Source organism: Ambystoma mexicanum, chromosome 4p (genome assembly GCF_040938575.1).
Source record: "Ambystoma mexicanum isolate Mex_15411 chromosome 4p, UKY_AmexF1_1, whole genome shotgun sequence".
NCBI classification, from domain to species: Eukaryota; Metazoa; Chordata; class Amphibia; order Caudata; family Ambystomatidae; genus Ambystoma; species Ambystoma mexicanum.
Genome location: NC_090927.1, coordinates 202052541 through 202080330, shown reverse-complemented (window position 1 = coordinate 202080330; position 27790 = coordinate 202052541). Strand labels below are relative to the sequence as shown.

Sequence of the window (27790 nt, the reverse complement as noted above, 5' to 3'; positions counted from 1 at the left end):
CCAGAAGTGGATCTGACAGTCAGCTGTGGAACTACAAATATTGTGGAAAGTGCATGTGAACAGTTAGCCCAATACAATGCTGGCCTCTCAATGGGTTTGACAGTTAAACACACGCTTTTGGTATCTGGTAGCAAGAATAAAAGTACTTTAACCTTGAATGAAGGAGAAGCGACACGCAGAGGCGAGCCTCCGGCATACCAATGTCACTGGGAGGCAGAGCTGCGCTGCCGAGCAGAGCCGGCTGTGGCACGGAGAAGACCCGGAAGGAGGTCCGAAGGGAGTCTCCAAGAGGCACCCGAGAGAGAACCCCAAGATAATGAGAAACGTGGCTGACGAGGCACAGGGCTGTGCGCAGTTTGCGAGGCTGAGTGGAGTCAGTCCCGAGGGGAGGCATGACCACACAGAGGACATTGTGGGCCTGGAGCCCAGTGAGCCAGAGGGGAATGAGTCCACCACTCGCACTACACGAAACCAGAGCAAGCAAAGAAATAATCCCGCTTGCGTTCAGGAGAGGACGCCCAGGAGCTGGGGTGAACACAAGCATCACCAGGTCGTAGCCACAGCGCTGGAGCAGGACCTGATGCAGAGAAGGTATGCGGATTGCACACATTAGAGGGGGGGGGAGAGAACAGAGACGATACTGTGAGAACGGGAGAAGGAACAAAGAATCTAAAGAGTCTAGAGCCATACGAGGGACAACCGGCCCAGAAAGGGAGACTGCATTAATAATAGGAGTGGTTACAGGAGCCCTAATAACCTGAACCTTGAAATCAGCCTAACGGCTGAAAGCCACACACAAAAAAACAAAGATATGCTAGGAGGGGATACACATACCCCTACGAATCGAGCGAGAAACTGGGTCCCAGAGAACCATGGGAGCCAGGAGGGCCCTATAAAGCAATTAAACAATCATCCCAAGGGGAGAACAGAATCAAGTAAGACTGGAATCTCATGGTGAGTGTAAGAAACCTGAAAGTGTCTCACCCGCTAGTTCCCGGGGATCGGTCATCCAGGTGGCCAGGACACAGCCATCGCTATTGGATCCAGTTCCTGGGGGTGGCCCATTGTGGGAGGAACACCCTGATGGGGGGTCTTGGGGGAGTGAAATGGGATCTTCCTTATAACACCTTTTCCCCATCCTGTCCAGTAGGATATTTAGAGCTCCCCTCCCCCTTTTCCAACACGAACACTTTCTCACACTGTGAGCGACAACGGACAAATACCAGAGCCGTTCACCTGACATTTCCCAACGAATCTAAGTGATTTGCCCGCGGCTGAAAGTACCGCGGGCAAAACGTTTGCATGAGAAAGGTGCGAACTACCAAAAGTTTGCACCTTTCTCATGAGAACACACATACATACTCAGACACACAACACAACCATACCACCCCACCACCCACACCCCCACTCACACCCCCAACATAAACAAACCCCACTTACCTTCATCTTCACGATGGGTTCCTGCAGCGCCAGTTCCCTTTCACTTCCGTGATCAGGAACCGGTTCCACAGGGTCCACTTATTTATTTATCTTTTTTAAATGGAAGGCTGCGGGGATTTCCCCCGCAGCCCCCTCTCACTATACCATGAAGTGTAGCGAGCGGGGCGATGCGGAGGACACCCCCGAAGCCCCTGTTTTATTTTTTACAATGCTCCCACCAAAGGTTCGAACTTTTGGTGTTCGAACCTTTGGTGGTAGCATTTTTAGAACTTTTGGTCATTGCGACCATTTGTTTTAGGTAAAACGTCCCAACACATGCGTCAGGCAGAGTCAGGCAATTGTTGACAACTACACACACCTGACTGCCCTTTCCCTTCCCCACAGGGATAAAAGGCAGACACAGGAGCACACTTTGAGCAAGGCTGAATGCACGAGGAAACCACTATTCCCGGACGGCAGTTCAAATGAAGAAGAAAGGCAGCGAGACCTGAAAGGACATCAAGGAGGGAGTTGCCCTTCAATCCAGACCCGCAAAGCCTCTGATGAAAGAAACATATGAACGAAAATCGCAACTTGCGAGTGGTGTGATGGATGTCAGCGGTACATGGTACATGGAACCCTCCCTCACTGATAACCAGGACAGGAAGATGCGGTTGCCATTGTGGTATCGTCCTTGACTCCAGAGGCAAAAGAAACGCCAACGAGTTCAGCACAGCTCTTGAGTCAGACGAAACTGATAGTGGGCCGGTCTGTGTTAGGTTCAAAGTTGCGGTGGCAACATTAAGAAGATTAAGAGACGGAGGTATTTTGTGAATGAACTCGGTACCTCTCTCCTTAACGAAGAAACTGTGAACAAAAATGAGCAAAGAAGCTACAAATACCAAGAGGCTTTAGGGGAGGCCGATGTGAGGTGTCGAGGTGGTCATACATGGGTCGAGCAAAACCCCTTGTACAATCGAAAGTCCTTGGCATGTTGTAGAAGTTGTGACGTTAAGCTAATTGTGAAAGTGACGTTTTCACCCGGCTGAGGGGAACGTCACACAAACTGTGATTTTTAAAAAGCCTCCACTTGCCATATGCTGAGTGACCCAGCGAGACGAGATCGCCCTTCGGAAGTCTGTTTAAATTGCCAAGTCCTTTGGGAGGCTGACACTGAAAGAAGGATCGCAGCCTGGCTGAGGGGGATCCAAGGGTGAACAGTAATCACCCTACGTAAAGGTTATCACAAGGAATATTTGTTTTGGCATATCAGGCCTCTGAAGCAAGAGACTTTGCATGGGAAGCGACTTGGGTACAGAAGGCCCCGATATAGTGAAAAGGAACTGTGAGCTTGTGCCAGAGAAGCCCAGTAGTGTGCTGTGCTCAAGAGTCCCGCCTTGTCCCGTACTAAAAAGTGGGGAAGGGAGAATCCGGCCATAACATCCTAACTTATCCTAACTTATCATTTTGTAACACTTCTTTCTTTTCTTGTCATCATTATACCACACTATTTTGTTGCATAGCGGTAAGGATTGGCAATAGTTTTTTTTAGTATAGGCCCTTTTTATTTGACTAGCCTCCACTAGGACTGTTTTCTTATTATTCGATGGCTGTAGCTTGCTCCCATCTTAGATTTAGGTTTAGATTAAGCATTTATCTCACCCCCTTTACAGTTTAATAAGCACCCTTTAACTGTGATCACTTGTGTCTATCTTGCTTTGATACCATGCCTTCCTTACAGGAGAGACCCATGCAGTTGGTGGAGAAGGGTTGAAAAATATCCTGCATCTACGACCATTGAGCGAATTAACTTTTTGGAGAACTTTGGGAGTTTTTGCTATGTACAAGATGGACACCAACTTATAAAGTCAAGGGACCTTTATCCGATTAAATGATTGTGGGAACTGAATCAAGGAGAGTTTCCTAGAAACACTGAGAGACAGCAGCGTAAAGAACACTGACAGCAGCCTTTATTTCTCCCTTTCCCCGTAGGGCCAGTTAAGAAGTTAGGATTTGGACAGAGTACAAGCTTTATTATTGTGACTGACATTGAACAAGCACCCTTAGTTTTCTTTGTTAGGTACGGAGCTTCCCTATTATCAATAGGGTCAGTAAGGCCTTTTCATTAATTTAAATAAAACTCCTGTAGTAAAAAAGATGTCTTCTGGTCTGAGTCTTTCTTCTGGTATGCCGCACTACCCACTTGGATATGACCAATGGGGCCGGGCAATATATGTGTCACATATGAGGTAAATTTAGTATTTGGCACCTTGCTGTATAGAAAATGTTGGTATATTGATGTACCAGGTGTTTTTTTTAAATTCTTTTTGAGAATAATAAAAACCTTTTAAAAAAGATAATCAGTCAAACCTAGGCAGATCATTTGAAGGCTCTATAAATGGTTTGTGCTATCTTTTATTGAGGCAGCCTTAAAGAAAATCTATAGACAAGTGTGTCCTATCCAAGAAATCGGACAGCTGTCTCGGTTACCTGGTAGGTGGGCGGGGGGGTGCTTGTCATTACCACAAACATCCAACCACCACTCAATCTATGACTAAGAGGAAGTATTTTTGGGACTGATTGGTTATTGTAAAGGTTTTGCAACACACAACAGAGAAAGCACCGGCCTTGATGGGTTACAGTGGTCAGAGACAGGGTGCTGTGGGGCAAGTGGGTCAATTCCAGGGCATATAACATCGTATCAGTCCAGAGCCTGTACCAATCGCTCCAGATTTTGGGTGTCTGTGTCAAGAGCTTGCACTAATGACTCCTAATTTCCATGACCTGCAAGTAAGTAAGTAAGTGCGTGCGCGTGTGTGTGTGTATGCGTCTGTCTGTCTGTCTCTCTACTGATTTCCAGGACACACACCCTTATGTCTATCAAGAGCCTGCACGGATTACTCCTGATTTCCAGGACCCACATCAGTGTGTGTGTGTGTGTGTGTGTGTGTGTGTGTGTGTGTGTGTGTGTGTGTGTGTGTGTCAAGAGCCTGCACTCATTACTCCTGATTTCCTGGGCCAACAATAGTGTGTGTCATCATCCTGTGTTGATTTCCAGGAACCACGTGTGTGTTTTACAACAAGATTCTTCCGACAAGGGCCGTGGAGCAGTAGTGGCGCAAACAGGGGGATGGTGTGGAGAAACATGTTCCCTATTTTAGCATAAATTGTAAGACTGCCATTCCCATCAGTGAAAAAGAATGCCTGGCCTGCAAATGGGTCTTTGATGCATTACAATACTGCTTTCAGCACTGGATACTCATCCTGGTTCCCGGCCATTCCCCCTACTGTGCAAGGATTTGAATCTCTGGATCTTACTATGATGTGGATGCATTATCCATATTCAGCCATTTATCTGAAAGGGATCTTGAAGGCCAATGCAGATGTACTCTCCTGATCGTTAAACATTAATGCTCTCGTTGAGTGGATGAAATTGAGGGGACTGGTATATGACGAGCACAGCCATCCCCAGTCTCCCCTCCTGTCATGGCCAGAACAGTCCCTCTGAATACTGTGGGGTATAATATAGCCCCTGAATGCCAGAAATAAAGAGGCCAGAGTGATTTGTGAAGTCCCATTGAAGTATAAGGCCACACAGAAATGATGTCAGACATGAGGCCTATTGAACCAAAAACAGGCCTAAATTGCAAACGAGAGAAAGTGGGCTTAAATCTCTAAAGAGCGAAGATATGCGCTATGCATTTCAGCAAGGAAAAGAAAGACATGTGGCTGACAATGCTGTTTTACTAAATCCATGGAAAGCTACACTTTTTACTTAAAGAGACAGATAGCAGTGTGTACATTATCTTCAATGTAATACCAGATTGTGATCCCAAAATCTCCAGTGAAACCAAGCTTCTTGCATTTATAAGAAATAAAACAACTCAATTTTTCCGCATCCTAAATGACAGTACGCAGAGAGAGAAGTGCCTACTTGGGTTTAAGGTGAACATGGTTTTGTCATATAACTGCCCTATACATATGGACAATCCAGAAGGGATACTCATGTCTTTTGCAATTGTGAGATTAAAAGTACATTGCACATGGATATATGGGTAAATTTGATTTGAGCCTTCCCTTAATTCCAAGAGATTTCAAAGTTGGTGTGAGGGTAAAGGTCACAATTAATATGGGAACTATTAAGTGGCTCCTGAGGAAACAAAGAAAAAATGTATCTTTGCATAGGAAGGGCGTGCCGACTTCAGATTAGCACCATCAAATTGGCCTTAAAATGTAGTTCTTAAAAATATATCCATACATATAAAGATTTGAAAAATTAGACTACTTGACATAGATTTTCTGAGTTTGAACATGCCAAACCCACATGTCAGTTTGGGATGACAAAGCTTTCTCCTCCCACAGCTTTCCTAACTCACACCCCTCATCTCCTTATACTATTAGCACACAGATGGCAGGTGGGTAGAGAAAACCAACCAATCCCTTCTGCGGGAATCATGACAAGTTTCTGATGTCATTTGCCCTATAAGTAAACCAGTTTGCATCAGAACTGGGCTTTTTCACTTATTCCGGGAGGTAACCTGCTGCTGTACTCTTGTGAGAAACACCCAAGCAGAGAGGCCCCAAATCTTGCATTGGAGACAGGGACCAGGAGACATAGAAGCTGACTGGGACCCCTTGGAGGTGATGTCCTTGACTGACACCCTTGCTGTCCCAGAGATGCCATGCTGTTCCCTGATGCCAATTACAAGGCCTCTCCTGTAAGTAAAACTATCCCAAAGCCATAGATTGTGTCGGCACTGCATTTTTCTCACGTATTGTTCTAGTATTCCCCCATAGCATAATATCCTGTTTGTCTGTGTAGATCTTTGGCATATTTAATTAAAGTAAATCAATTAATTCCCCTATAGAAATCACGGGATGCATTTTGTTAGCACTGGAAACTAACACGCTCCTACCAGTGTGTTTTGCGCTGGTATAGACATAAAGATTTGCCAAAAGAATGAATCCCAAAACCCTGTTTCCACGTGAGTGTGCAGGGAGCAAAACGAAATTCCCCATTGATCCCCTTCATTGAAAATTGTGGAAGTGAAAAGTGTGAAGCAGTGTGTTTCCTTTGCATGTGTGATGGGAAAAACGAAATTGCCCCATTGTTCCCATTGTGCGCTGACCCAAACCCCAAAGCCCTGCCTGTTCTTTTTAGGTGTGGCAAAACGATTTTCCCATTGCTTTCCCACTCTCTGCCACTGCCATTTCCGAAGGGTGAAGTCTAATTGATGTTTGCAGGGTGGGGGTTGCTGGGAGAAAAAAGTATTATAACCAAATCAGCAATCGCTGTGTGTCTTGTATTGTTCGTATTGGTGGGTGATTTGAAAAGAAAGCTGCAGGAAATTATGACCGCATATCTCAGTATTATCTCTGTGCTGGTGCCATTACGGAAGTAATGTTTGTTCTTGTGTTGCCTGTAATGCTCACCTGATTCCCACGGAGGCGCTGGTCTTGGCAGGAAGGTGTCTGTGACTCAAAAAGTGATGTGCAGGACTCGATTGGCTTCTGGGGTCGAACCTCTTCGCACTGTGTGTCGAACTCGTAGGGTGAGGTTTCTGCAGGTGAAAGAATATGGGGGTTAATGGTCTGGGTTGTGAATGTCCCTCTCTCTCTCTCTTCCTAGCTTCTCCGTAGAGCCCCCAGGTCAACGTGCTCACCTTAGATAGGTGAATGCTGGACTCTCCATCTGCGTCTGGTGCAGGGTGCCGTTGCCAGTTCCTTCACTGGTGAAACGTAGGCCTCTTGAACTCAGAGGATCGTTACCGTCGTTAACTGCACGAGGGGTGAGTTTCCAGACACCTTTTTAGTCTTTATAGTCTTTAGGGGCGTGGCACGTTAATATTGAACAGGACTCTGTATAATGCTTTGCTCTTTTTGTCTTGCAGGACTCTTGAGATGGAAGATGGAGTGAAGCGCCTGGAAATGCGTAAGTAAATGCAAGCGCTCTAACTGTCTTTTTCCCTTGCAGCTTAGTTCGTGCTGAAGAGACGCCGGAGTATTTGCAGGCGTTCTATTGTGACGAGCGCGATGGGCGGAAGTAAATACCTGTCTAATGTCTCTTCTTTTGTCTTTCAGAAGTTGGGTTGCAGCGCCGGAGTCCGCGAAATGCCCGTAAGTAAAAACAATGCTTTTGTCTTCACAGGCGGCGATGCAGCGTGAAGAAATCCGGAATTCGCGGAGTGCCGGTAAGTAATAACAATGCTTTTGTCTTCACAGGCGGAGGTGCAGCGTGAAGAAATGGCCGCAGCCGATGGATCAGGTGAGTAAGCACTGCGAGTAAAGGTTGCCTTGCTAACCTGCTGTTTCTTGTCTTTGCAGGTGCTGCTGTTGACTGGATACAGGAATGGTAAGTATAATTCTTGCAGGTTCAGGATCGAAAGAAGAAAGGCTGGAACAGACTCTGTGAGCGTTCTGCTGCAGATGCAGAATAACGCGAAGCACGTTTCATCTATCGGGTGTGGTTTAAATAGCCTTGGAGTGATGAGGCGTCTTCCTCCACGGCCCCGCCTAGGTAAGAAAAGAGTTCCAGTTCCAGAAGAGTTCCAGTGCTGTATCCAGGGAGTGGAGCTTGCCCCACCCAGGTAAGAAAGTAGTTCCTGTTCACAGAGGACTTCTAAGTGGCTGGTAAGTAAGCAGCATGGTCTGCTGCAGGTAAGTCCATCCAAGCATCTTCACACATATTATGAGCCCGGCGCTTCCAGTGCCGGGACCGATGGTTTTGATGAGCCTGGTGCCACCAGCGCCAGGACAAGGTCCAAAAGGTCCCAGTGGGGACCGGCCGGTGCCTAGGATTAGGGTTAGGGGCCTGCTTCCCAGGACGTTGGGCTGGTCCTGGCTCCTTGGAAGCAGTGATCATGACAGCATCCCCCCCTCAAGGCCCCTCCTAAGCGTGTCTTCTCCGGGGGTTTTGGTTTGTCGGGGTGATTCAGATGGAATTTCTTGACCAGACGAGGTGCGTGGACATATTCTGAGGGTTCCCAAGACCTTTCCTGGGGGCCATATCCTTTCCAATCAACCAGATAATATAACTTAGATTTGGAGATTTTGGAGTCTAGGATGTTCTTTACTTCGAATTCAAGTTCTCCATCTACCAAAACAGGTTCTGAGAGTTCAGTCAATCGGGTTTCTGGTTGTACTGGTTTTAATAAGGAGACATGGAATACTGGATGTATTTTCATATGCGCAGGTAATTCCAATTTGACAGCCACCGGATTAACTATGGTAGAGATGAGATAGGGTCCAAGGTATCTCGGGATGAAGGTGTGGGGTCCTTTTAGAGGCAGGTGCTTAGTGGATAACCAGACCTGATCTCCTACTGCGTAGTGAGGGGCCTCTTTACGGTGTCGATCTGCTCCTTTTTTGAATTGAGCTTTAGCTCTTTGCAGATGGGCAGTGGCTTCCTTAAAAGCACGGGTGATCTCCGAGTGCAAGTGATCCACCGCAGGTGTTTCGAATTCTTGGGGAGGATCCAGGTTAGAGGTTCTAGGATGGTGTCCGTATAATAGGAAGAAGGGAGTCTTCCCGGTTCCAGAATGAGTCGAATTGTTGTAAGCGTATTCAGCGATCCCAAGAATATCCTTCCAAGGGTTTTCAGTTTGTTGGAGCATGCAACGTAGATATTGCTCTAGAGTCTGATTTGTCCTCTCGGTTTGTCCGTCAGTTTGGGGTTGGTGACTGGTTGAAAGTCTTACATCAATTTGGGCTAGACGACAGCAACTTCGCCAAAAGTGGGAGATGAATTGACTTCCTCTATCGGAGACTAAAACCGAGGGAAAACCATGTAACCGAATGATGTTTTCTAAGAATTCTCGGGCCAATATCGAAGCTGAAGGTAGGCCCTTCAGGGGAATGAAGTGAGCCATCTTGGAGAATAGATCCACGACTACTAAAATGGTATTATACCCAGAGCATGGAGGTAAATCCGTGATGAAATCCATGGACAGGGTATGCCATGGACAGGGAGGAATGTCTAGAGGGTGTAATAGGCCGGCTGGTTTCTCCTTCTGACTTTTATTCTGGGCACACACACCGCAGGAGATTACAAAGTCTCTAATATCCTTCTTCCATGATGGCCACCAGAAATGTCTTTTAATCTTTTCCATGGTTTTGGTAATGCCAGGGTGACCCTCCATTAGAGAGTCGTGATAACAGGAGATTACTTGTTTTTGTATTTTCTCACAGGGCAAGTACAATCGTCCTCGGAAATATGGTAGGTCTTGATCCACTGAGAATTCTTTTCCCTTTAATTGCCAGTCCTGCAAATCGGCCAGAGTTAGGAGTGATTTGACTGTAGTCTTGATGTCTTCAAAGGATTGAGCGCTGACCAAACCCAAAATTCTTTGTTCTGGGATTATGGGTATTGGTTCTGGATTGGTCAAATGTTCATCTACTCCCATCCGGGAGAGGGCATCTGCTTTTCCGTTTTTACTGCCTGGTCGATAAGTAATTATAAAGTCAAACTCAGCCAGAAACAGAGCCCAGCGAAGCTGTCTGGAAGACTGAGCTTTGGCCGTCTTCAGATATTGTAAATTGCGGTGATCAATCATTACGGTGACGGTGTGTCTGGCTCCCAAAAGATAATGCCGCCAGGCTTTAAAGGCCGATCTGATAGCTAAAAGTTCCTTGTCTGTAATTGAATAGTTGATCTCGGGAGCCGAGAATTTGCGGGACCAAAAGGCTACAGGATGTAATTGGTGTGTGACCGGATCTCTTTGTGATAAAACTGCCCCCATAGCAAGACTAGAAGCATCCGTTTCCACGATGTAGGGGAGTTCTGGGCGAGGATGTTTTAGAACAGGTGCAGAAATGAATTTAGCTTTTAAGTCCTGAAAAGCTTGTTCTGCTTCAGTAGACCACTCAAAACGTTTGTTCTTCTTTAACAGAGCGGTGATGGGCTGGACTATCCGAGAGAATTCAGGAATGAATCTGCGGTAAAAGTTAGCGAAGCCTAACATGCTTTGAACTCCTTTTACAGAGGTTGGTGATGGCCACTTGATAATTGCATCAACTTTCTTTGAATCCATATGGACTCCGTTAGGTGACAATATGAATCCCAGGAACTCAACTTCAGTTACGTTGAAAACGCATTTTTCAAGCTTAGCAAAAAGGTTATGTTGACGCAATCTCTCGAACCTTTTTAACGTGTCTCTGACGTTCCTCTTCAGATGATGAATAGACAAGGATGTCATCAATGTAGACAACTACACACACATCGATGAGTTCTCTAAGGACATCGTTCATAAAATACTGAAAAGCGGCAGGAGCATTACAAAGTCCAAAGGGCATCACTTGATATTCGAATAGCCCATACTTGGTGCGGAAGGCCGTCTTCCATTCATCGCCCTCTTTTATTCGTACCAAGTGGTAGGCTCCTCTGAGATCCAACTTTGTATATATACATGCGTCTTTGACTTGGTCCAGGAGTTCAGGGATCAAAGGTAACGGGTATCTGTTTTTAACGGTGATCTGATTCAGGGCGCGGTAATCTATACAAGTCCTAAGGTCTCCTTCCTTTTTCGGAACGAAGAACAAAGCCGATGAAGCTGGAGATTTTGAAGGACGGATAAACCCGTTAGCTAGGTATTGGTCCAGATATTGTCAGAGGTGAAGATTCTCTGGCTCGGTGAGGGCATAAATCCTACTGCAAGGAGGAGTTGTTCCGGGTATCAGATCTATTTGACAGTCGTAAGACCTATGAGGAGGCAGAGTGTTAGCTTGATCCTTCCGAAAGACATCTTGGAATTCCTGGTATTCGGGAGGTAATTTGGGAACCTCAGAAGAGATTGCCACCAGTGAAACATCTGGTTGAGGATAACAAGTGGTAAAACATTCTGGAAACTGAACCGTCTTTGCTCGCCAATCGATCTGAGGATTGTGCTTCTCTAACCAAGGGATTCCCAGAATGATCTGGAACTGAGGGGCCTTGATCATCATCGAACACGATTTTCTCCCGGTGTCCATCTTGGCTCACTAGCGTCACTTCTTGGGTGGCGTGCGTTACTGGTCCGGAGGCTTTCTCCGTGCCATCCACTGTAGTAATGACGTCTTTTACTGCCTTAGGGACAAGGGGTAGATTCATCCTCGATACCATTTCACGGTCCACATAATTACCGATTGCTCCGCTGTCGATGTAAGCTTCAATTGCATGCAAACGATCCAGACGTTCAGGACTAATGAGGACCATGGGCACCACGAAATGCGAGGTCACGGGACAGATCTTAACGCTTGGCAAGAGGACCTCTACACTTGCCGGGCTAGGTCGTTTCCCTGCTCAGAACTTGTGGTAGAGGTATCTGCGGCTCCTACAGCCTTCCTAGCTGGTTTCACTGGACAGTCTCAAAGAAAGTGCCCTGAGTTCCCGCAATAGAGGCATAATTGCAGCTGTCTTCTTCTTTCCCGCTCCTTTTGGGTTAAAGGACCTTTCATGCCCCCTAGTTGCATGGGTTCCACAGTGTCAGCTCCCTTAGTAGAGGTCTGTGGTTTAGAAAACACTCGGGTATCAAATTTAGAACGATCAGCCTTCCTGTTCTGTAATCTGTGGTCCAATTGGACAACTAAGTCAATATAGTCTGAGCATTCTTGTGGAGGGTTCACAACTTGAGCTAAAACATCCTTGAGCTCTCCACGCAGGCCTCTGTAGAAAAGCGTTATTCTCTTATCCTCGGGCCATTGAGTTTCCACTATAAGTCTGTTGAATGAGGCTATATAAGTCAAGAGGTCTTGGTTACCCTGTCGTAATGAAAGAAGTTCATTGTCCAAGGCCTGCCCTTGTGCATGTCTTGCGAACAGTTTCTCCATGCTGGACTGGAAGGCCTGGAAATCATGTAAAACCGGATCATCCTGGGTGACTAAAGGGATCGACCAATCTGCGGCGCTGCCACTGAGATAAGAAAGCACGAAAGCCACCTTGGTCTGGTCTGTTGGGAATGCAGCTGGTCGACATAAGAAGTGTAGGCGGCACTGGTTGATGAACACTGCAAATTTCTTTGGGTCACCAGAAAAGCGTTCGGGCGGAGCCAAGGGCACATTACCGGGTAGATTGATTTGCACTGGATTTAAAGATGATGCAGAAGGATAACTTCCTCCTGGAGCGGGCAGAGGTGTCTGTCCTGCCTGCGTTTGTAGCAATTGCCTAGCGAGGTCCTCTGTTCGCCCCTTGGAAATTATCAGTTCTCTTCTTAGAGAGTTTGTTTCCTGACGAGCTGCATGTACTTCTGCTCTTAATTCCCCGAGCAACTGGGCTAATTGATCAGTGTCTGAGGTTTCCATTGCGCCTGGGTAGGAGTTTTGCGGTGGCTTCGCGTTCTGTAACGCTCTCCTGATTCCCACGGAGGCGCTGGTCTTGTCAGGAAGGTGTCTGTGACTCGAAAAGTGATGTGCAGGACTTGATTGGCTTCTGGGGTCGAACCTCTTCGCACTGTGTGTCGAACTCGTAGGGTGAGGTTTCTGCAGGTGAAAGAATATGGGGGTTAATGGTCTGGGTTGTGAATGTCCCTCTCTCTCTCTTCCTAGCTTCTCCGTAGAGCCCCCAGGTCAACGTGCTCACCTTAGATTAGTGAATGCTGGACTCTCCATCTGCGTCTGGTGCAGGGTGCCGTTGCCAGTTCCTTCACTGGTGAAACGTAGGCCTCTTGAACTCAGAGGATTGTTACCGTCGTTAACTGCACGAGCGGTGAGTTTCCAGACACCTTTTTAGTCTTTATAGTCTTTAGGGGCGTGGCACGTTAATATTGAACAAGACTCTGTACAATGCTTTGCTCTTTTTGTCTTGCAGGACTCTTGAGATGGAAGATGGAGTGAAGCGCCTGGAAATGCGTAAGTAAATGCAAGCGCTCTAACTGTCTTTTTCCCTTACAGCTTAGTTCGTGCTGAAGAGACGCCGGAGTATTTGCAGGCGTTCTATTGCGACGAGCGCGATGGGCGTAAGTAAATACCTGTCTAATGTCTCTTCTTTTGTCTTTCAGAAGTTGGGTTGCAGCGCCGGAGTCCGCGAAATGCCCGTAAGTAAAAACAATGCTTTTGTCTTCACAGGCGGCGATGCAGCGTGAAGAAATCCGGAATTCGCGGAGTGCCGGTAAGTAATAACAATGCTTTTGTCTTCACAGGCGGAGGTGCAGCGTGAAGAAATGGCCGCAGCCGATGGATCAGGTGAGTAAGCACTGCGAGTAAAGGTTGCCTTGCTAACCTGCTGTTTCTTGTCTTTGCAGGTGCTACTGTTGACTGGATACAGGAATGGTAAGTATAATTCTTGCAGGTTCAGGATCGAAAGAAGAAAGGCTGGAACAGACTCTGTGAGCGTTCTGCTGCAGATGCAGAATAACGCGAAGCACGTTTCATCTATCGGGTGTGGTTTAAATAGCCTTGGAGTGATGAGGCGTCTTCCTCCACGGCCCCGCCTAGGTAAGAAAAGAGTTCCAGTTCCAGAAGAGTTCCAGTGCTGTATCCAGGGAGTGGAGCTTGCCCCACCCAGGTAAGAAAGTAGTTCCTGTTCACAGAGGACTTCTAAGTGGCTGGTAAGTAAGCAGCATGGTCTGCTGCAGGTAAGTCCATCCAAGCATCTTCACACATATTATGAGCCCGGCGCTTCCAGTGCCGGGACCGATGGTTTTGATGAGCCTGGTGCCACCGGCGCCAGGACAAGGTCCAAAAGGTCCCAGTGGGGACCGGCTGGTGCCTAGGATTAGGGCTAGGGGCCTGCTTCCCAGGACGTTGGGCTGGTCCTGGCTCCTTGGAAGCAGTGATCATGACATTGCCACAGCATTGGTGCTCATCTTAGTCTGTCAAATTTGGTTTAAATTAATTAATAAATATATATACTTACTACACACCGGCCTAGTTCCTAGTCCATTATGGCAACCAGTATTTGTTGAGGTTTGGGGATGTGAGATGGGTTGGAGGCCTTACAAAATTGTACCTGAATCCAAATCATAGTGATATGTTGTGTGCCACCTTGATTTGTGGGAAAGGAACTCCCTGAGTTGAGTGTTTCTTTTTTAATAAACCGTGACACTCCCACCAACTTTCCCTGGTGCTACCAACCGGAGGCTGGAGATGTCAAGGAATCTTTGTTGCAACTCCATAATGATATATTTAACATGACCATGTTCAACATGGCTTATCAGGGAAATCTCACGAGATGGCTAGTGGGCCCTAAAGAAAGTTGTTGGTGCAACATGTACAGTGGCCACGGCCGAAGGTCCATGACTAGTGAGCCCTAAAGAAACTATAGTATTGCAAAACCTGTGAAATTCAGTAACAAAACCTTGCTTAAGAGAGTTAGGTTGATCAGATATAACGCAACAAAACCCCTGAAATTCAGCACTCGCATTTCAAGCAAGTCCACCTTAACTATGTGCCCCTTATGATGCAGAATATAACCACATTGATATCCCTGGTGACACAAGTAATTAGTCATGTCACCAGTGATGTCATTATGGCCAAACGCTGTGCAACAGGGGGTGCATAGTTAAGGGGGACTTGCTTGAAATGCAAATGCTGAATTTCAGGGGTGTTGTTGCGTTATAGCTGATCACCTTAACTTCCTCTCTTAACCAAGGTTTTTTCACTGGGAAAAAAAATAATATATACCTGGCTGCATGAGTTGTTCCCACTTAACTGGCAAAAGTGGATGTTTTCTCTTCTGCCATTTGTGCAAAGTAACTGCTCAATAGGGACGCTCTCAAGGCCCTCAAAACATGTAATGTGGACAAACCACTTCTCCCTTCTCAATGCGATGACTCTGTGAATGTCATCCCTTCTCGCCTAGGGGGAGACCTTTCCCATTGGGCCAGGGCGGTGCGTCCACAGTACAATAGTCAATGGTGCACTAGGGAGAATCACATGGGAGAGGAAGCCCCTTATGGGATTAGGGACGACCATCCCCTGAGAGCATGGTATACCATCGCTTTGTCACACCCTCTGTCTCTTCCCCAGCCTAACTCTCCTTCCCTCTGCCCAAATAGTGCAAATACCTTTTATTGTAAAGGCAGCCAACCTAGTATGCTAGACTTGACTAAAGCACCAAAGAACACAATGTGCTGTCCATATAGTTCCAATGCAAGTACTGTGAAGAAGATGACCAAGAGTATGAAAATCTCTCCAGGGAACCGGAGTGAATGGTTTAGTCTTTCACAGCATTTGATTGGTCAAATACAAAATAGCAGAGGGAAAGAAAGATGGGGGAGAGCCATCCTCAGAGGAGGAAACCCGGAAGATGCCAATCCGGTGAGCAGGGAAGCACAGGACTAGACGCCGTGCACAGAGGCGAATGGGAGCACAAAGATGGTCCAGGACAGAGGATCTACCTCTACCACTTGCCAAGAAAGCCTCTGGGTGTCCCACAGCCCGACGAGCTGCTGGAAACAAAGACCGCAGCCCGAGAAGGAAACAGTGACTGGTGGAGCCACCGCTGATGAGCAGAGATTCCCGAATGAGGCTGGAGATGGAAAGCACATCCAGAGAAAGAAGGAGTGACCTGCGGAGACGCCTCCGACCTGAGAGAGCACCAGAATGCTACTAGAGCCTCACAGCTGAGCAACACCACTCGGAAGATGCAAACCACGCAAAAGGGTAAGCAGGCAGACCGAGAGTTGCTAGAGGTTCTGGAGGAATCAGCGAACAACTAAAGTGCGAGATAAGAGGGACTGGGTCCCTGAGAACTACAGAGAGAGAAAGAAACAATTATATGCTTGGCAGGAGAGTAAACCAAGCTATTTTGAAACCTCATTGCTAGTCTGGGACACGCATCCCTTTGGGAGCCAAAGAATAAGAGGGTTTGTGACCCTGAAAGCAAAAGAGATAAATGAGATCAAAACAAATGCTTGGCAGGAGAGTTTGGAATAACTCCTCATTGCAAGTCTGGGACTCGCACCCATATGAAGGAGCAAGAGTAGTAATGTGAAGGACATTCAAGAAAGTACAGGGTCTGGGGCCCAAGAAGAGGAAAAGGAGTAGTTTAACAGTGACTATCGGTTATAATTTTCTGGGATCTGTTTGGCAGGAGAGTGAACCAGACATAAACCCTCCATGAACAAAGATGGGCTGTTCGCAGCAAAGCTGGAAACTTTTGTTGTGTATCTAAAGTAAAGGAAAATACATAAGGAGGAGATAAGCTCCTAACTTACCAAGTAGGACAAAAGGAAATCTGGGGGAAAGGAACTAATCCCTAATCATTGGAATATTACTTTGTGGAAAAGGAACATTTGTTTTTGTTTGACAACTCGAGACATTGGGAACTTTCTGTTGACAAGACCCGTCTTCTTCATTTTGGTTCTGAATATAGCATCCTTGCACATTAGATTTGAGTTACTAGTGTAAGGGTCAGAAGCAGGGTTTTTGGACACGACAGTGACTATTTATTTGACATCCTGCCGTTTTCATTAGATTTGATGCGTGGGATGTTGATTCGGTTGGTGTAGTTTGTTCTGATAGGCAGTGAGGAAGTTATCCCTGATAAGGTTTCTGACAGGTAGGAAGGTGCAGTGAGATTGATACATTTATGAGTGATGGTGAGAATTTAAAGGTGATTCGGTCTTTGACTGGTAGCCAGTGGCCTGCCTGTCTGGCTTGGGTGATGTTGTCTCTTTTGGGGATGCTTAGTGCAGCTCTTAGCGCATTGTTTTGGGTAACTTGAAGTCTGTTTAGGTTCTTTTTTTGAGGTGCCTGCTAGAAGGCGTTGCAATAGTCTAGCTTGGCCACTATCGTTGCTCTGGCAATTGAGAGGTAGTTTGATTTGGTTAAGAAGGGTTTTATGACATTGATAAGTTTCGTGTTTAGGGTCGAAGCTGAGACAATGGCGCTTACATGCTTGTTCATTGATAGGGTAGAGTCAGCGTGCACCCCTAGTGTCTTTACCGAGGAGAAGACAGGAATGCTGGAGTTATCTATGTCAAAGTTACTGTAGAGGGGGTCTAGCTTGGCTAGTGTGGCTTTTTGGCAGAGAATCAGAATCTCAGTCTTGTCCCCATTGAGGCATAGGCCGTTTGCTGCCATCCAAGCTTGGATGGTAGCGTAGATTAGATGCAATGCCTCTGCGTCTTGGACATATGAGCCTGTTAGAGGTAGCAAGACTTGCATATCGTCAGCATAATTGGTGTATGCCATACCGAGTGCATCAAGCTTGTCGAAGAGGGGCTTTGTGAAGAGGTTGTATAGTGTGGGAGCTGTGCAAGAGCCCTGTGGGACTCCGCAGTGGATGGTGGTGGGGGACTTAAGATGGTGCCGAGTCAAATGTCATCAAAGGTTAAGAATTGTTCCATCTCTGCGTAGTATTTTCATTTAGTCCAATAAAAGGTATCAAACCATTGAATAGTTGTTTTAAAATAACTGTGTAAAGAATACATGTTTTAAACCAACGCCGAGTAATAATAATACAAAATAATGTCGAAATAGATGGAAGTCTGCAGCCACTGGAAACGTGCTTTTGCATTTACTGATTATGCCTTTTTTAACCCGAAAAGAGTAGGACTGGTGTATGCTTCTGATATATAATGTCTCTAGCGTTTAAAACGTCTGTGTCCGAATGCTATGTATTCACGTATGTTTTATTCGCATCGCTCTTTTTGGCTGGGGTTAAGGTTGTGTAGAAAGGCCTTTTGAGCAGCAGAGGGCAGCACAGGCTACTTATTGATTCGTCTTCTAAATCCTGGTGTTTTGTTTTCTCTCCTAAAGGCTCTGTCACAACAAGCAGACAAAGGTTTATCTGCCGGAACCTCCATTCCCGCATGCAGAGGTAAGACACCTACCAGCCGCACTGGAATTAGCCTGCGGTGTTACATGAAACCCATGTGCCCCTGCTCACGGCAACGTCCGTGTGAATCACTGTCACGTTACTGGGTTTTATGTAGTGACTACTGCCATTTTTATTCGAGGTGGGAGAGACAGAGAGTTCTTTTTTAAAATTGTTTATTTTTTAACTCGAGCCAGATAGTTCTTGTGTAGTCTGAGCCAGAGGGCTGTGGCTTGACTCTAAGAGCCAATAGGGGCAGGGTAACGCTCATTGTAGCACAATGAGCGCCAGTAGCTTCACACTAAGCCTTGTAAGCAGATGTTGCCATTTCTCAACAAAAGGGCCCTCGTATCTTTGACTGCAAAGGTTGAAAGGCAGAGACAGCCCTGCCAGATTTCTGACATATGCACACAGGTTGCACAAAGATCAATCAATCTATGTAGTTTTGTACCAAGTACCATGGGATGAAGCCATTTAATTATCAGAATTCAATGACGCACATCAATACCTGTAGTATGTCCTCTAGGTGAAATGCGTCACGTCACCCGCGAGCCTCGGTCGGCGGAGATGTGATGGACATTCCAAGAGGTAGGCACGAGGACTGACGGTTGGAGAGCAAAGTAGGAAGGGCGAATAGGCTGAAGTTGCTCGTTATCCATATACTTTAATTACACGCAGTGGCGAAACACACAATTTGGGGGACCCGCTGCGAGCCAGACTGTGGTTCCCCACCCCCTCCCAACTCGACAACAAATCACTTGTCGTGCCACACTCTGGGCCGTCCTAGAGTACCACGCTTGTGCAATACGCACAAGCGTGCTGCTGCAGGGGTGCTTCACACACTAGGAGAAAGATATAAATATGTGTTTTAGTGCATTATACAGGAAACTTTCTGAGAGAAATTGGCTAAAAGCCAGGCCAGGCCGTTTGCAATTGTTTTGTTGGGTAACACCAATCTAAAAATCCAATACATGCAAGTCACCAACCATCCACAGGAACATAATGCCTTAATTAATATAATGCTTTGCTATTAAAAATGCCATGCCACAATTAAAATATGTCCAACTGGCTGCACATTGTAGACCAGTCTAGAGAGCTGCAAGTTTCAAAACCTTTATTGATGGTTTAAAAGGGGTTGGAAAACTCCTATCTTGCCCTATAACTAAGATGCGACGTATTCCACATCTATGACAGGTAATCACCACAGCTGTGCTGCTTCGGAAACATTTTCGGCGTCGGAGTCCTACGAAATGGCCTATACTAATAAACCTAATGCCTGCCCTCTTGCTAATACAATAATTATGTAAAGGGAATATGTAATGCAAAAAAAGGAAAATCAATGTTCAAAAGAAATGTCAGCATGGCCGAGTAAACTCCTTTGCCCACGTTTTGTAGCACGGGGTAAGGTGGCACACTTGGACCTTGCGACACACTCTGCAGTTAGTTTCCTTCTGGTTAGCACAATTCAGTACAGGTTTCCCTCCGCCGGGCTCAAACATTTCAATCACAATTTGTGGGGTTCCCTTCCACAAGTTTTATCACACTTTCATAGACTTCCCTCCGTCGGGCTCGAGGTTCCTTTCACTTTCTGTCCGCTGTCGAAGACTTTTGAAACTGCACGGCTTTTCTCATACCCCAGCATGACCACTTTGACCTTCTTTCCTCAAATGTTACCTTTTCTCTCCTACAACAAGGCCTTTTGGTAAATGTAGTTTCGACCACAGTACTTATTTCAAAGTTCAAAAATATCTCTAATATCCAGGTTTCCCTCTGCCGGGATCAAACCTAACCGTTCCAAAACATTTCTCACATCCAGGTTTCCCTCTGCCTGGATCAAACCTAACAGTTCAAGACATTTCTCACATCTAGATTTCCCTCCGTCGGTATCGAGCCCAGTAGTTCAAAGACAGTTCTCACATCCAGGTTTCCCTCTGTCGAGATCAAACCTAACAGTTTAAATCTTTTATCTCAGTTTCTTTCTCTTCCCGCCGCTTAAACGGCATCAGACATTTCACAAAGACTTTCGGTTGGGCAATCTTCTTTTACCAGACCACTCTGTTACTTTGTATCTTTAATTTACAGTATTTACAATGCTTCGCTTTCTCTCCCGTCTTATCGGCACACGTGCAACCTTCATTTGTCAAGTTTATTTTAACACAGACCAGACTTTGATTGCTTTCATCAACTCAGCAACTGTGTTAACTCATTTTGTCTTTTGCGGCTTTGAGCCTGAAGTCAAAGCTGACACCACAACTGCCGCTGCACCTCCCCAACTCTGCCGTTCAAGCGAGGTGGTAGCTGGTATCCTTGAAGCACAAAAGATGTTTATCTTTTCTCTCCAGCTGGGCTTCCTTGTGCAACCTTCAAGACCCTTTAGAGGTAACAATCTCTTGCCGGGGTTTCCAGGGTTTCTCTGCATGCTCTGCTGCGCCTGGCACGCTGCCGATCTGGACGAACTGCTCCTTCTTGTGCATCGCCTTGCTCAGAGTGTGTCTCAGTGTTCCACCTTTTAACCATCTGGGTAGAGCTTATAGGTACCAAGTGTTTGTAATTAAGATCAAGTGCCTGACCCTGCCAGATCTTATTAGTGGCACATGTCCAATGCATTGCATGGGAGGTACTCCTTTCACCCTCAGATCTCTTCTTCCTCGGCTCAATGTTTGTGTAGAAAAGGGGAGGATCTGGGAAGTTGGAATGTCCTATAAAATCAGACTGGACAGGGGTATTTGGAAAGGGGGATACCATGTCTTCCCATCGGACACTCCACCCCCACCCCCTGCGGACCCCTCACCCAGGTGATCCTCCCGTACTTGTACACCCCCAGGGTCTGGATCCAAAGGCGATGGCTGTTCCCTGGCCACCTGAGTAAGGGATCCCAGGGTTCAGGCAGTGAAACACCCTCTGGTTTTTCACATATCCTTCCCCTATGCGGTGTGGACCGATCTGTTTCACCGGGGAACCGGGAAAGGAAGTCAATGTTCCACTGGTCTTTACCCTTTCGATGTTCCACTGTGAAACAGTATGGTTGCAAGTCCAGGAACCAACACATGACTCAAGCTTTAGATTCTTTCCTCTGACTTATCCAAACTAAGGGTGAATGATCAGTAATAAGGGTACATTTCCTTCCCAATAGGTAGTACCTGAGATGGAGGATCGCCCATTTGATGGCAAGGGCTTCTAGTTGTAACACAGAGTAGTTTATCTCTCTGAGAAATAGTTTGAGACTGGTAAATAATATAGTATGTTCCAAGCCATCATGGATTTGAGACAGTACGGCTCATAATCCAGTCAGGGCGGCATCAGTCTGTTAAACTCTTTTGAGAAGTCTGCCACTTTTAATTTGGGGTTCTGACACAATGTTTGTGGTTGTTATAACAAACAGCCTCATCAGTCCAACACGTTTTCTGGGGTTCTGCATTGCATAATTTATCTGTCAACCGTGATGTTTTGTATGAACATTTTGGGATAAACCTGCGAAAATATCCAATGAAGCCCAAGAATGCTCCAAGATCTCTTTTGGTCTTGTGTGTGGGGGCATCTAAAATATCATTCACCTTTTCTTGCTGAGGCTGTACACTACCATTCCCCACGAAGAAGCCCAGATATTTCATGGCTGATTGAGCCAGCTTACACTCCTTGGGTTGGCAGTCAATCTGGTCTCTCCGAGAGCTTTCATGATAGTGTACAGATGGGAAAGTTTTTCTTCCCATGTTTTACTATAGATAACTATATCGCCAATGTAGGCTCCACAGAAATTGGAATAGGGTTGTAGTGTTCTTTCCATAAGTCATTGAAAAGTCACTGGGGTCCCATGCAGACCAAAAGGGAGAACTTTAAATTGCAATAGCCTATGGGTGTCGAGAGGCAGATTTATTCTTATCCGGTCCGTGTACAGGGACCTGCCAATACCCTTTTTGAGTAGACAAGAAAACTGAATTTCCCAGTTTATCTATGAAGTCATCAATGCATGACATACGATATGCATCAAAGGTGGAGATGGCGTTAACTTGCCTAAATCTATGCAAAATCTCCAAGACTGGTCTGGTTTAGTTACCAATACGATAGGGGAGGACCATGGGCTTGAAGATGGCTCGATAATATTTGCCTTCAGCATATTCTCAACCTCAATAATGACTTTTTTCTTTCACACCTCTGAGAGTCTATATGGTTTTAGATGAATCACGTTTCCTTTTGGGGTTCTGATGTAATGATAAGTTCCATGTACTCTCACTGGTTTTTCACAAAATACGTTGGGGAAAGCGGTAACAAGGTCATTTAAATGTATTTGTTTGTCTTTGTGTAGTTCTTGGGGAATGAGTTCTAGGTTATCACTCTCCTGGGGTAGCAAACAGGATATCATGGAAGAGTTAGAGGCAGAAGAGTTCTCTTTCCATTCTTTCAGGAGATTTACGTGGTAGACGTGGGTCTTTGTCTTCTATCAGGTTGGGCTACCTTATAAGCACATGTTCCAGTTTTCTCTATTATTTAATAGGGCCGGTGCCATTTTGAAACAGGCTTATTTTCAGAGGTAGGTAAAAGAACCAGAACTTTCTGACCTACTGAAAACAATCTAAGATTTACCTTTTCATCATAGGAAAGCTTCTGTTGTTTTTGCGCTTTTTCCATACGAGTATGAACTAGAGTTCTGACTAGATTAATGTGCTCTTGCAACTGGGTGGCTGTCTGTGAAAGAGGTACTGGTGCTTCTTCCCTTTCTTGCCAGGTTGCCCTGAGTATGTCTAGGACATTGCTTGGTTCTCTACCATTAAAAAATTCAAAGGGGGAGAAACCAGTAGATGCTTGAGGGGTCTTTCTCACTGAAACAGGGCCCAGGGGATCATGCAATCCCAATATTTCCCATCTTCGTCTACACATTTTCTTAGAATTGTCTTGAGGGTCTTATTACATCTTTCTACCAATCCATTGGTTTGGGGATGGTACATAGAGGGCCTTAATGTTGTAGTTTGTAGCAATTACTAATTCCTTTATTTCACCCATAAGCTTACTCATGACATTTGTGCCTTGGTCAGTTAGAATTTCTTTGGGGAATCCAACTGTAGAAAAGAATGGTAGCAAATGCTTTAAGATTTGCTGGGTGGTGTTATCACTCATGAGAAAGGCTTCTGGGTACATGGTGGTCTCTAATGGTCTGTTAATATCCTTCCCGATTCGGGTGAAGGAAACTTTGATTATCGGTAGTGGATTTAAAGGGGCAGGCATAGGAATATGCGAGCTGGTCTTTTGACATATCTCACATGTCTGAACAAACCTTTTTATATCAGCATGTATCCCTGGCCAATAGAACTTTCCACTAATGTGAGCTTGGGTCTTCTACTGTCCTAGGTGTCCCCCTGTCAAGTGAGAGTGTGCAATTTCTAACACAATCTTCCGATGGGTTGTGAGTATTACCAATTGGGCTTTACTTATGCCTTCCCTTGAGGTCTCTCTATGATATAGAAAAAGGGATTTTTTTTCTTGGCCTTCTCCCTCAGGAATTATTTGCAAGAAAGCCTATGCCAGCATTGGGTTGTTTCGTTGGGCAAAGGCTAAGTCTGGAATGATGGTGTGTTCATCTTCAACTTTGGCTCCGATTTCAAGTCTCTTGTCGGCCTCCCCAAAACCTAAGTTACCTCTGTTTCCTCAGGCTCTATCTCTTCCTCAATATGGGGAAATAAAGCTTTCTCAAGAATTCCCTGTGCAATTTTGTCCCCAGGACGTATCTCAAAAGGGGTTTCGCCATGATTTTGCAAGAGTACTTTTATGTCTCCCCCAAAGCCCGGATCTATAACTCCTGCAAGTACATTCAGACCAAATTTCCAGGCTAAACCAGATTTTGGTGCCAGCCTAACATAACAACAAGAGGGGGATATTAGAACTAAGCCAGTGGGAATCAGTCCTCTTTTCCCTGGAGGGATGGTAGCCTCCCTACTGCTTCAAATATCAAAGCCGATAGATTCTTTTGTGGCGGTAGTGGGGCCTGAGGCTCGCTTACTAAGTTGCTGAAATTGTAGGGTTCCCCAACTTGTTTCAATTGAGTCATATCCCACTCTGACACCACATGTAAGGGAGGAATGGGGTATCACAAATAGACACTGCCAATAGAGCTGCAACGTTCAACACCTATATTGAAGGTTTATAAGTGGTTGTAAAACTATCTTGCCCTATAACTAAGATGGGAGTGTTCTCGGCCATCAAACGAAAAGAAAATACAGTCCTAGTCAGTCCTTAGTCAAAATAAAATGGTCTTTATTAATAAAACTAATGCCTGCCCTCTTGTTAATACAATAAATATGTACAGGGAATGTGTAATGCAAAAAAGGAAAATCAGTGATCAAAGGAAATGTCAGTATGGCTGAGTAAACTCCCTTCTCATGTTTTGCAGCACGGGGTAAGGAGGCACACTTGGACCTTGTGACACAGTATTTATTTATTCAATTTTTTTAAAGCGCACATCAGCCCTGGGGCATCGTGGCGCTGTTACAGATAAATACATAAGCTGGTTACAGTGGAAGGCAAATGGTTACATGGCAATTTTTATTACAAATAATGAATACATATACTGGTATTACAGACACATATCGTTACAGTACAGTTGAGGGCAGGTGAAGGAAAGGAAATTGTTAGTTGAATAGTGTAGTTTTGAGAATTTTCCAAAAGGAGTACATCGAGGGTTCTGCTCTGCGTGTGTTGGGGAGAGCATTCCAAAGCTTGGGTGCTATGTGGGGGAAGCCAGTGCAGCCGGATATGGCTCTTCTTACAGTGGGCACTCGGAGTTGGTTAGCATGGTAGCTTCTTTTAGGACAGATGGAAGAATGCCTGGTTATGGTTTCTGATAAGTAGGGGTGTGCTGTGTGATTGATGCTTTTGTGTGTGAGGGTGAGTATTTTGAAATTGATTCTTTCCTTGATTGGGATCCAGTGTACAAGTCTTCTGGCCTGTGATATATGGTCAAATTTAGGCATGTGTAGTGCAGCCGCGGAGGGCATTATTTTGCACTATTTGGAGCCTGTTTAAGTTTTTGGTAGATGTTCCTGCTAGAAGGGAGTTGCAGTAAGAAGTGCAGGCAGCAGTTTGTTTGGGACAGGACAGGTTTCCCTCTGCCGGGCTCAAACCTTTCAATCACAATTTGTGGGGTTCCCTTCCCCAAGTTTTAATCACACTTTCATAGGCTTCCCTCTGTCGGGCTCGAGCCTCCTTTCACTTTCCTTCTGCTGTCAAACGACTTTCAAAACTGCAAAGCTTTTGTTCTTACCTAGGCATGACCATTACGACCTTCTTATCCTTAAACGTTACTTTTTCCCTCCTACACCAAGGCCTCTCGATAAATGTAGTTTTCGAGCACAGTACTTTTTTTAAAGTTCAAAAATATCTCTTCTATCCAAGTTTTCCTTTGCCGGGATGAAGCCTAACAGTTCCAAGACATTTCTCACATCTAGTTTTCCCTCCATCGGGATCAAACTTCTAATAGTTCAAAGACAGTTCTCACATCCAGGTTTCCCTCTGCCGGGATCAAACCTAACAACAGTTTAAATCTTGCATCTCCGTTTCTTTCTCTTCCCACCGCTTCTACGGCATCAGACGTTTCACAGAGTCTTTCGATTGCGCAATCTTCTTTCGCCGGACAACTTTACTTTGTATATTTAATTTATAGTTCTTTACAATGCTTTGTTTTCTCTCACGTCTTATCGGCACACGCGAAACTTTCATTCATCGGATACTGTTGCTGTCAAATTTCATTTAGCACAGACCACACTTTCATTGCTATCATCCACTCACCGGCTGTGTTAATTGATTTTTGTCTTTCGCGGCTTCGATCCTGAAGTGAAGGCTGATACCACAACTTCTGCTGCACCTCCCCAACTCTGTCATTCACTTGGGAGGGTGGCTGTTATCCCTGAAACACAAAAGGTCTCTTCGGTGGTAACGATCTCTCACCGGGGTGTCCAAGGTTTCTCTGTACCTCGGTTCCATCCCTCTGCCTGACCTTTGCGCCGCCTGGTTTGCTGCCACCCTGGAAGAACTGCTCCTTCTCGTGCATCATCTTGTTCAGAGTGTGTCTCAGTGTTCCACCTTTTTTTTTAATATCTTGTTTTTATCAACATTTTACTGTAGGCTATGATCAAATACAACAAAAGAGGATTCAAACAAATTCAAACAGATATTAACAGAAAAACAGGTGAAAAACTCCATCCCTCCCTCCCTCCAGAAGCCCCCCACCCCCAGGTTTCAGGAGCAGTAAACAAAACTATATCTTTTTGCGACATGAGGTCAACAATAGGGAGAGTTAAGTTTGTGAGGTCTTATCCGAGTTCAATCTGAATTCACTCAAGTCTCCTGCCCAATCAGATATAAACTGCATATGTTGACCTTGCATGGAGTATGTAAGCCACTCCATGGCCACAACCGACCACATTCTAGTCACCCACTCATGTTCTCGGTGAAGATCTTTCATCTTCCACCTGCGTGCCAGTGCCAATGCTGCAGACATAATCATGGTGATGTACACTATGCAGCCCGATTTCGTAGGGATATCCGTCAGTGCCCGGTTTAGGCCTAGCATTTTGAGACCCCTGTTTCCACACTGTGTGAGTCCCAGCACTAGTTCAATGGCCTTGTGGACAATATTCCAAAATGGATCTAGTCTTGGGCATTTCCACCAGATGTGGGCCCATGAGCCTCACTCCCCGCACTTCCTCCAGCAAAGCGGAGAGGATCTCGCGTACATTTTGTTTACTTTGATCGGATTTAAATGCCACTGATACACTAGGTCCCACTGAGGGACCTAGTACGTTTCGGGATCTGCTTCCATAATTCTTGCCACCCACTCTTCTCTATTACGGTGTCCGTCTCCCATTTCCTCATGTAGGTTCTATGTGGAAGTCCTTCCCCAAGCTTAATAAGCTTATAGATGGAGGCGATAAGGCCCCTTTTTCCCTCGTGTGTATCTAAGTACTTCTCAAACAGGGTTAAGGGACGCGTGCCTGCCTGCCTCTGGTCTGGGTGGGATAGCCAGTGTCTCAATTGTATATAACCGTACCTATGACTCTCCTTCAGTCCGAACTCTTATTTACACTGCTCAAAGTCCTTTACCTTGCCCCCTACAAACATGTCTCGGAGCATTCGACAACGCCCTAAGTGCCAGGCATCAAAAGCTAAGTTCTTACAACCGGGCGAGAATTGCGGGTTCTCAAAGAGGGGTGTGTAAGGGGAGGGGAAGGTAGTGATGTGCGCCCTCTCAACCGCTGCGTCCCAGGCTTCCCCCACCACCAAAGTAATACGGCTCTTGTACATCTGAGGGGGTCTGTCAGGTCTCGGTAGCCAAAGAGCACCCTCCAGCCTTCCGGCCACTATCCATTGATCTCCACGGTTTATCGCGGTCATCTCTTTGCCAGTCCCTAAGAACCCTTATCTGGGCTGCCAAATAATAGACCGTAAAATCGGTTTCCCCAATCCTCCCCGGATGGTGAGGGTCTTCATAAGAGCTGAGGCTACCGTGGGGTGTCTGCGGTTCCAGACAAAGGGATTTGTAAGATTATGAAGGGCTCTAAAGAAGGAGTTCGGGACTGCCACTGGAAGGACAGCAAAGTGGTATAGCAGCACAGGCAGTACTGTCATTTTGAGGACGTTAATGCGCCCCAC

General features: G+C 45.8%; 1 protein-coding gene across 2 annotated transcripts in view; it reads left to right on the top strand.

Annotated features, from left to right (window-relative positions):
* Positions 1-27790, top strand: part of INTS9 (integrator complex subunit 9) — a 1072683-nt gene that overhangs the window by 727288 nt on the left and 317605 nt on the right. For both annotated transcript variants that reach the window (XM_069605700.1, XM_069605699.1), the window contains one exon: positions 18094-18154. In XM_069605700.1, coding sequence (XP_069461801.1) covers positions 18094-18154 — 61 coding nt within the window. The remainder of the gene's footprint in view (positions 1-18093; positions 18155-27790) is intronic.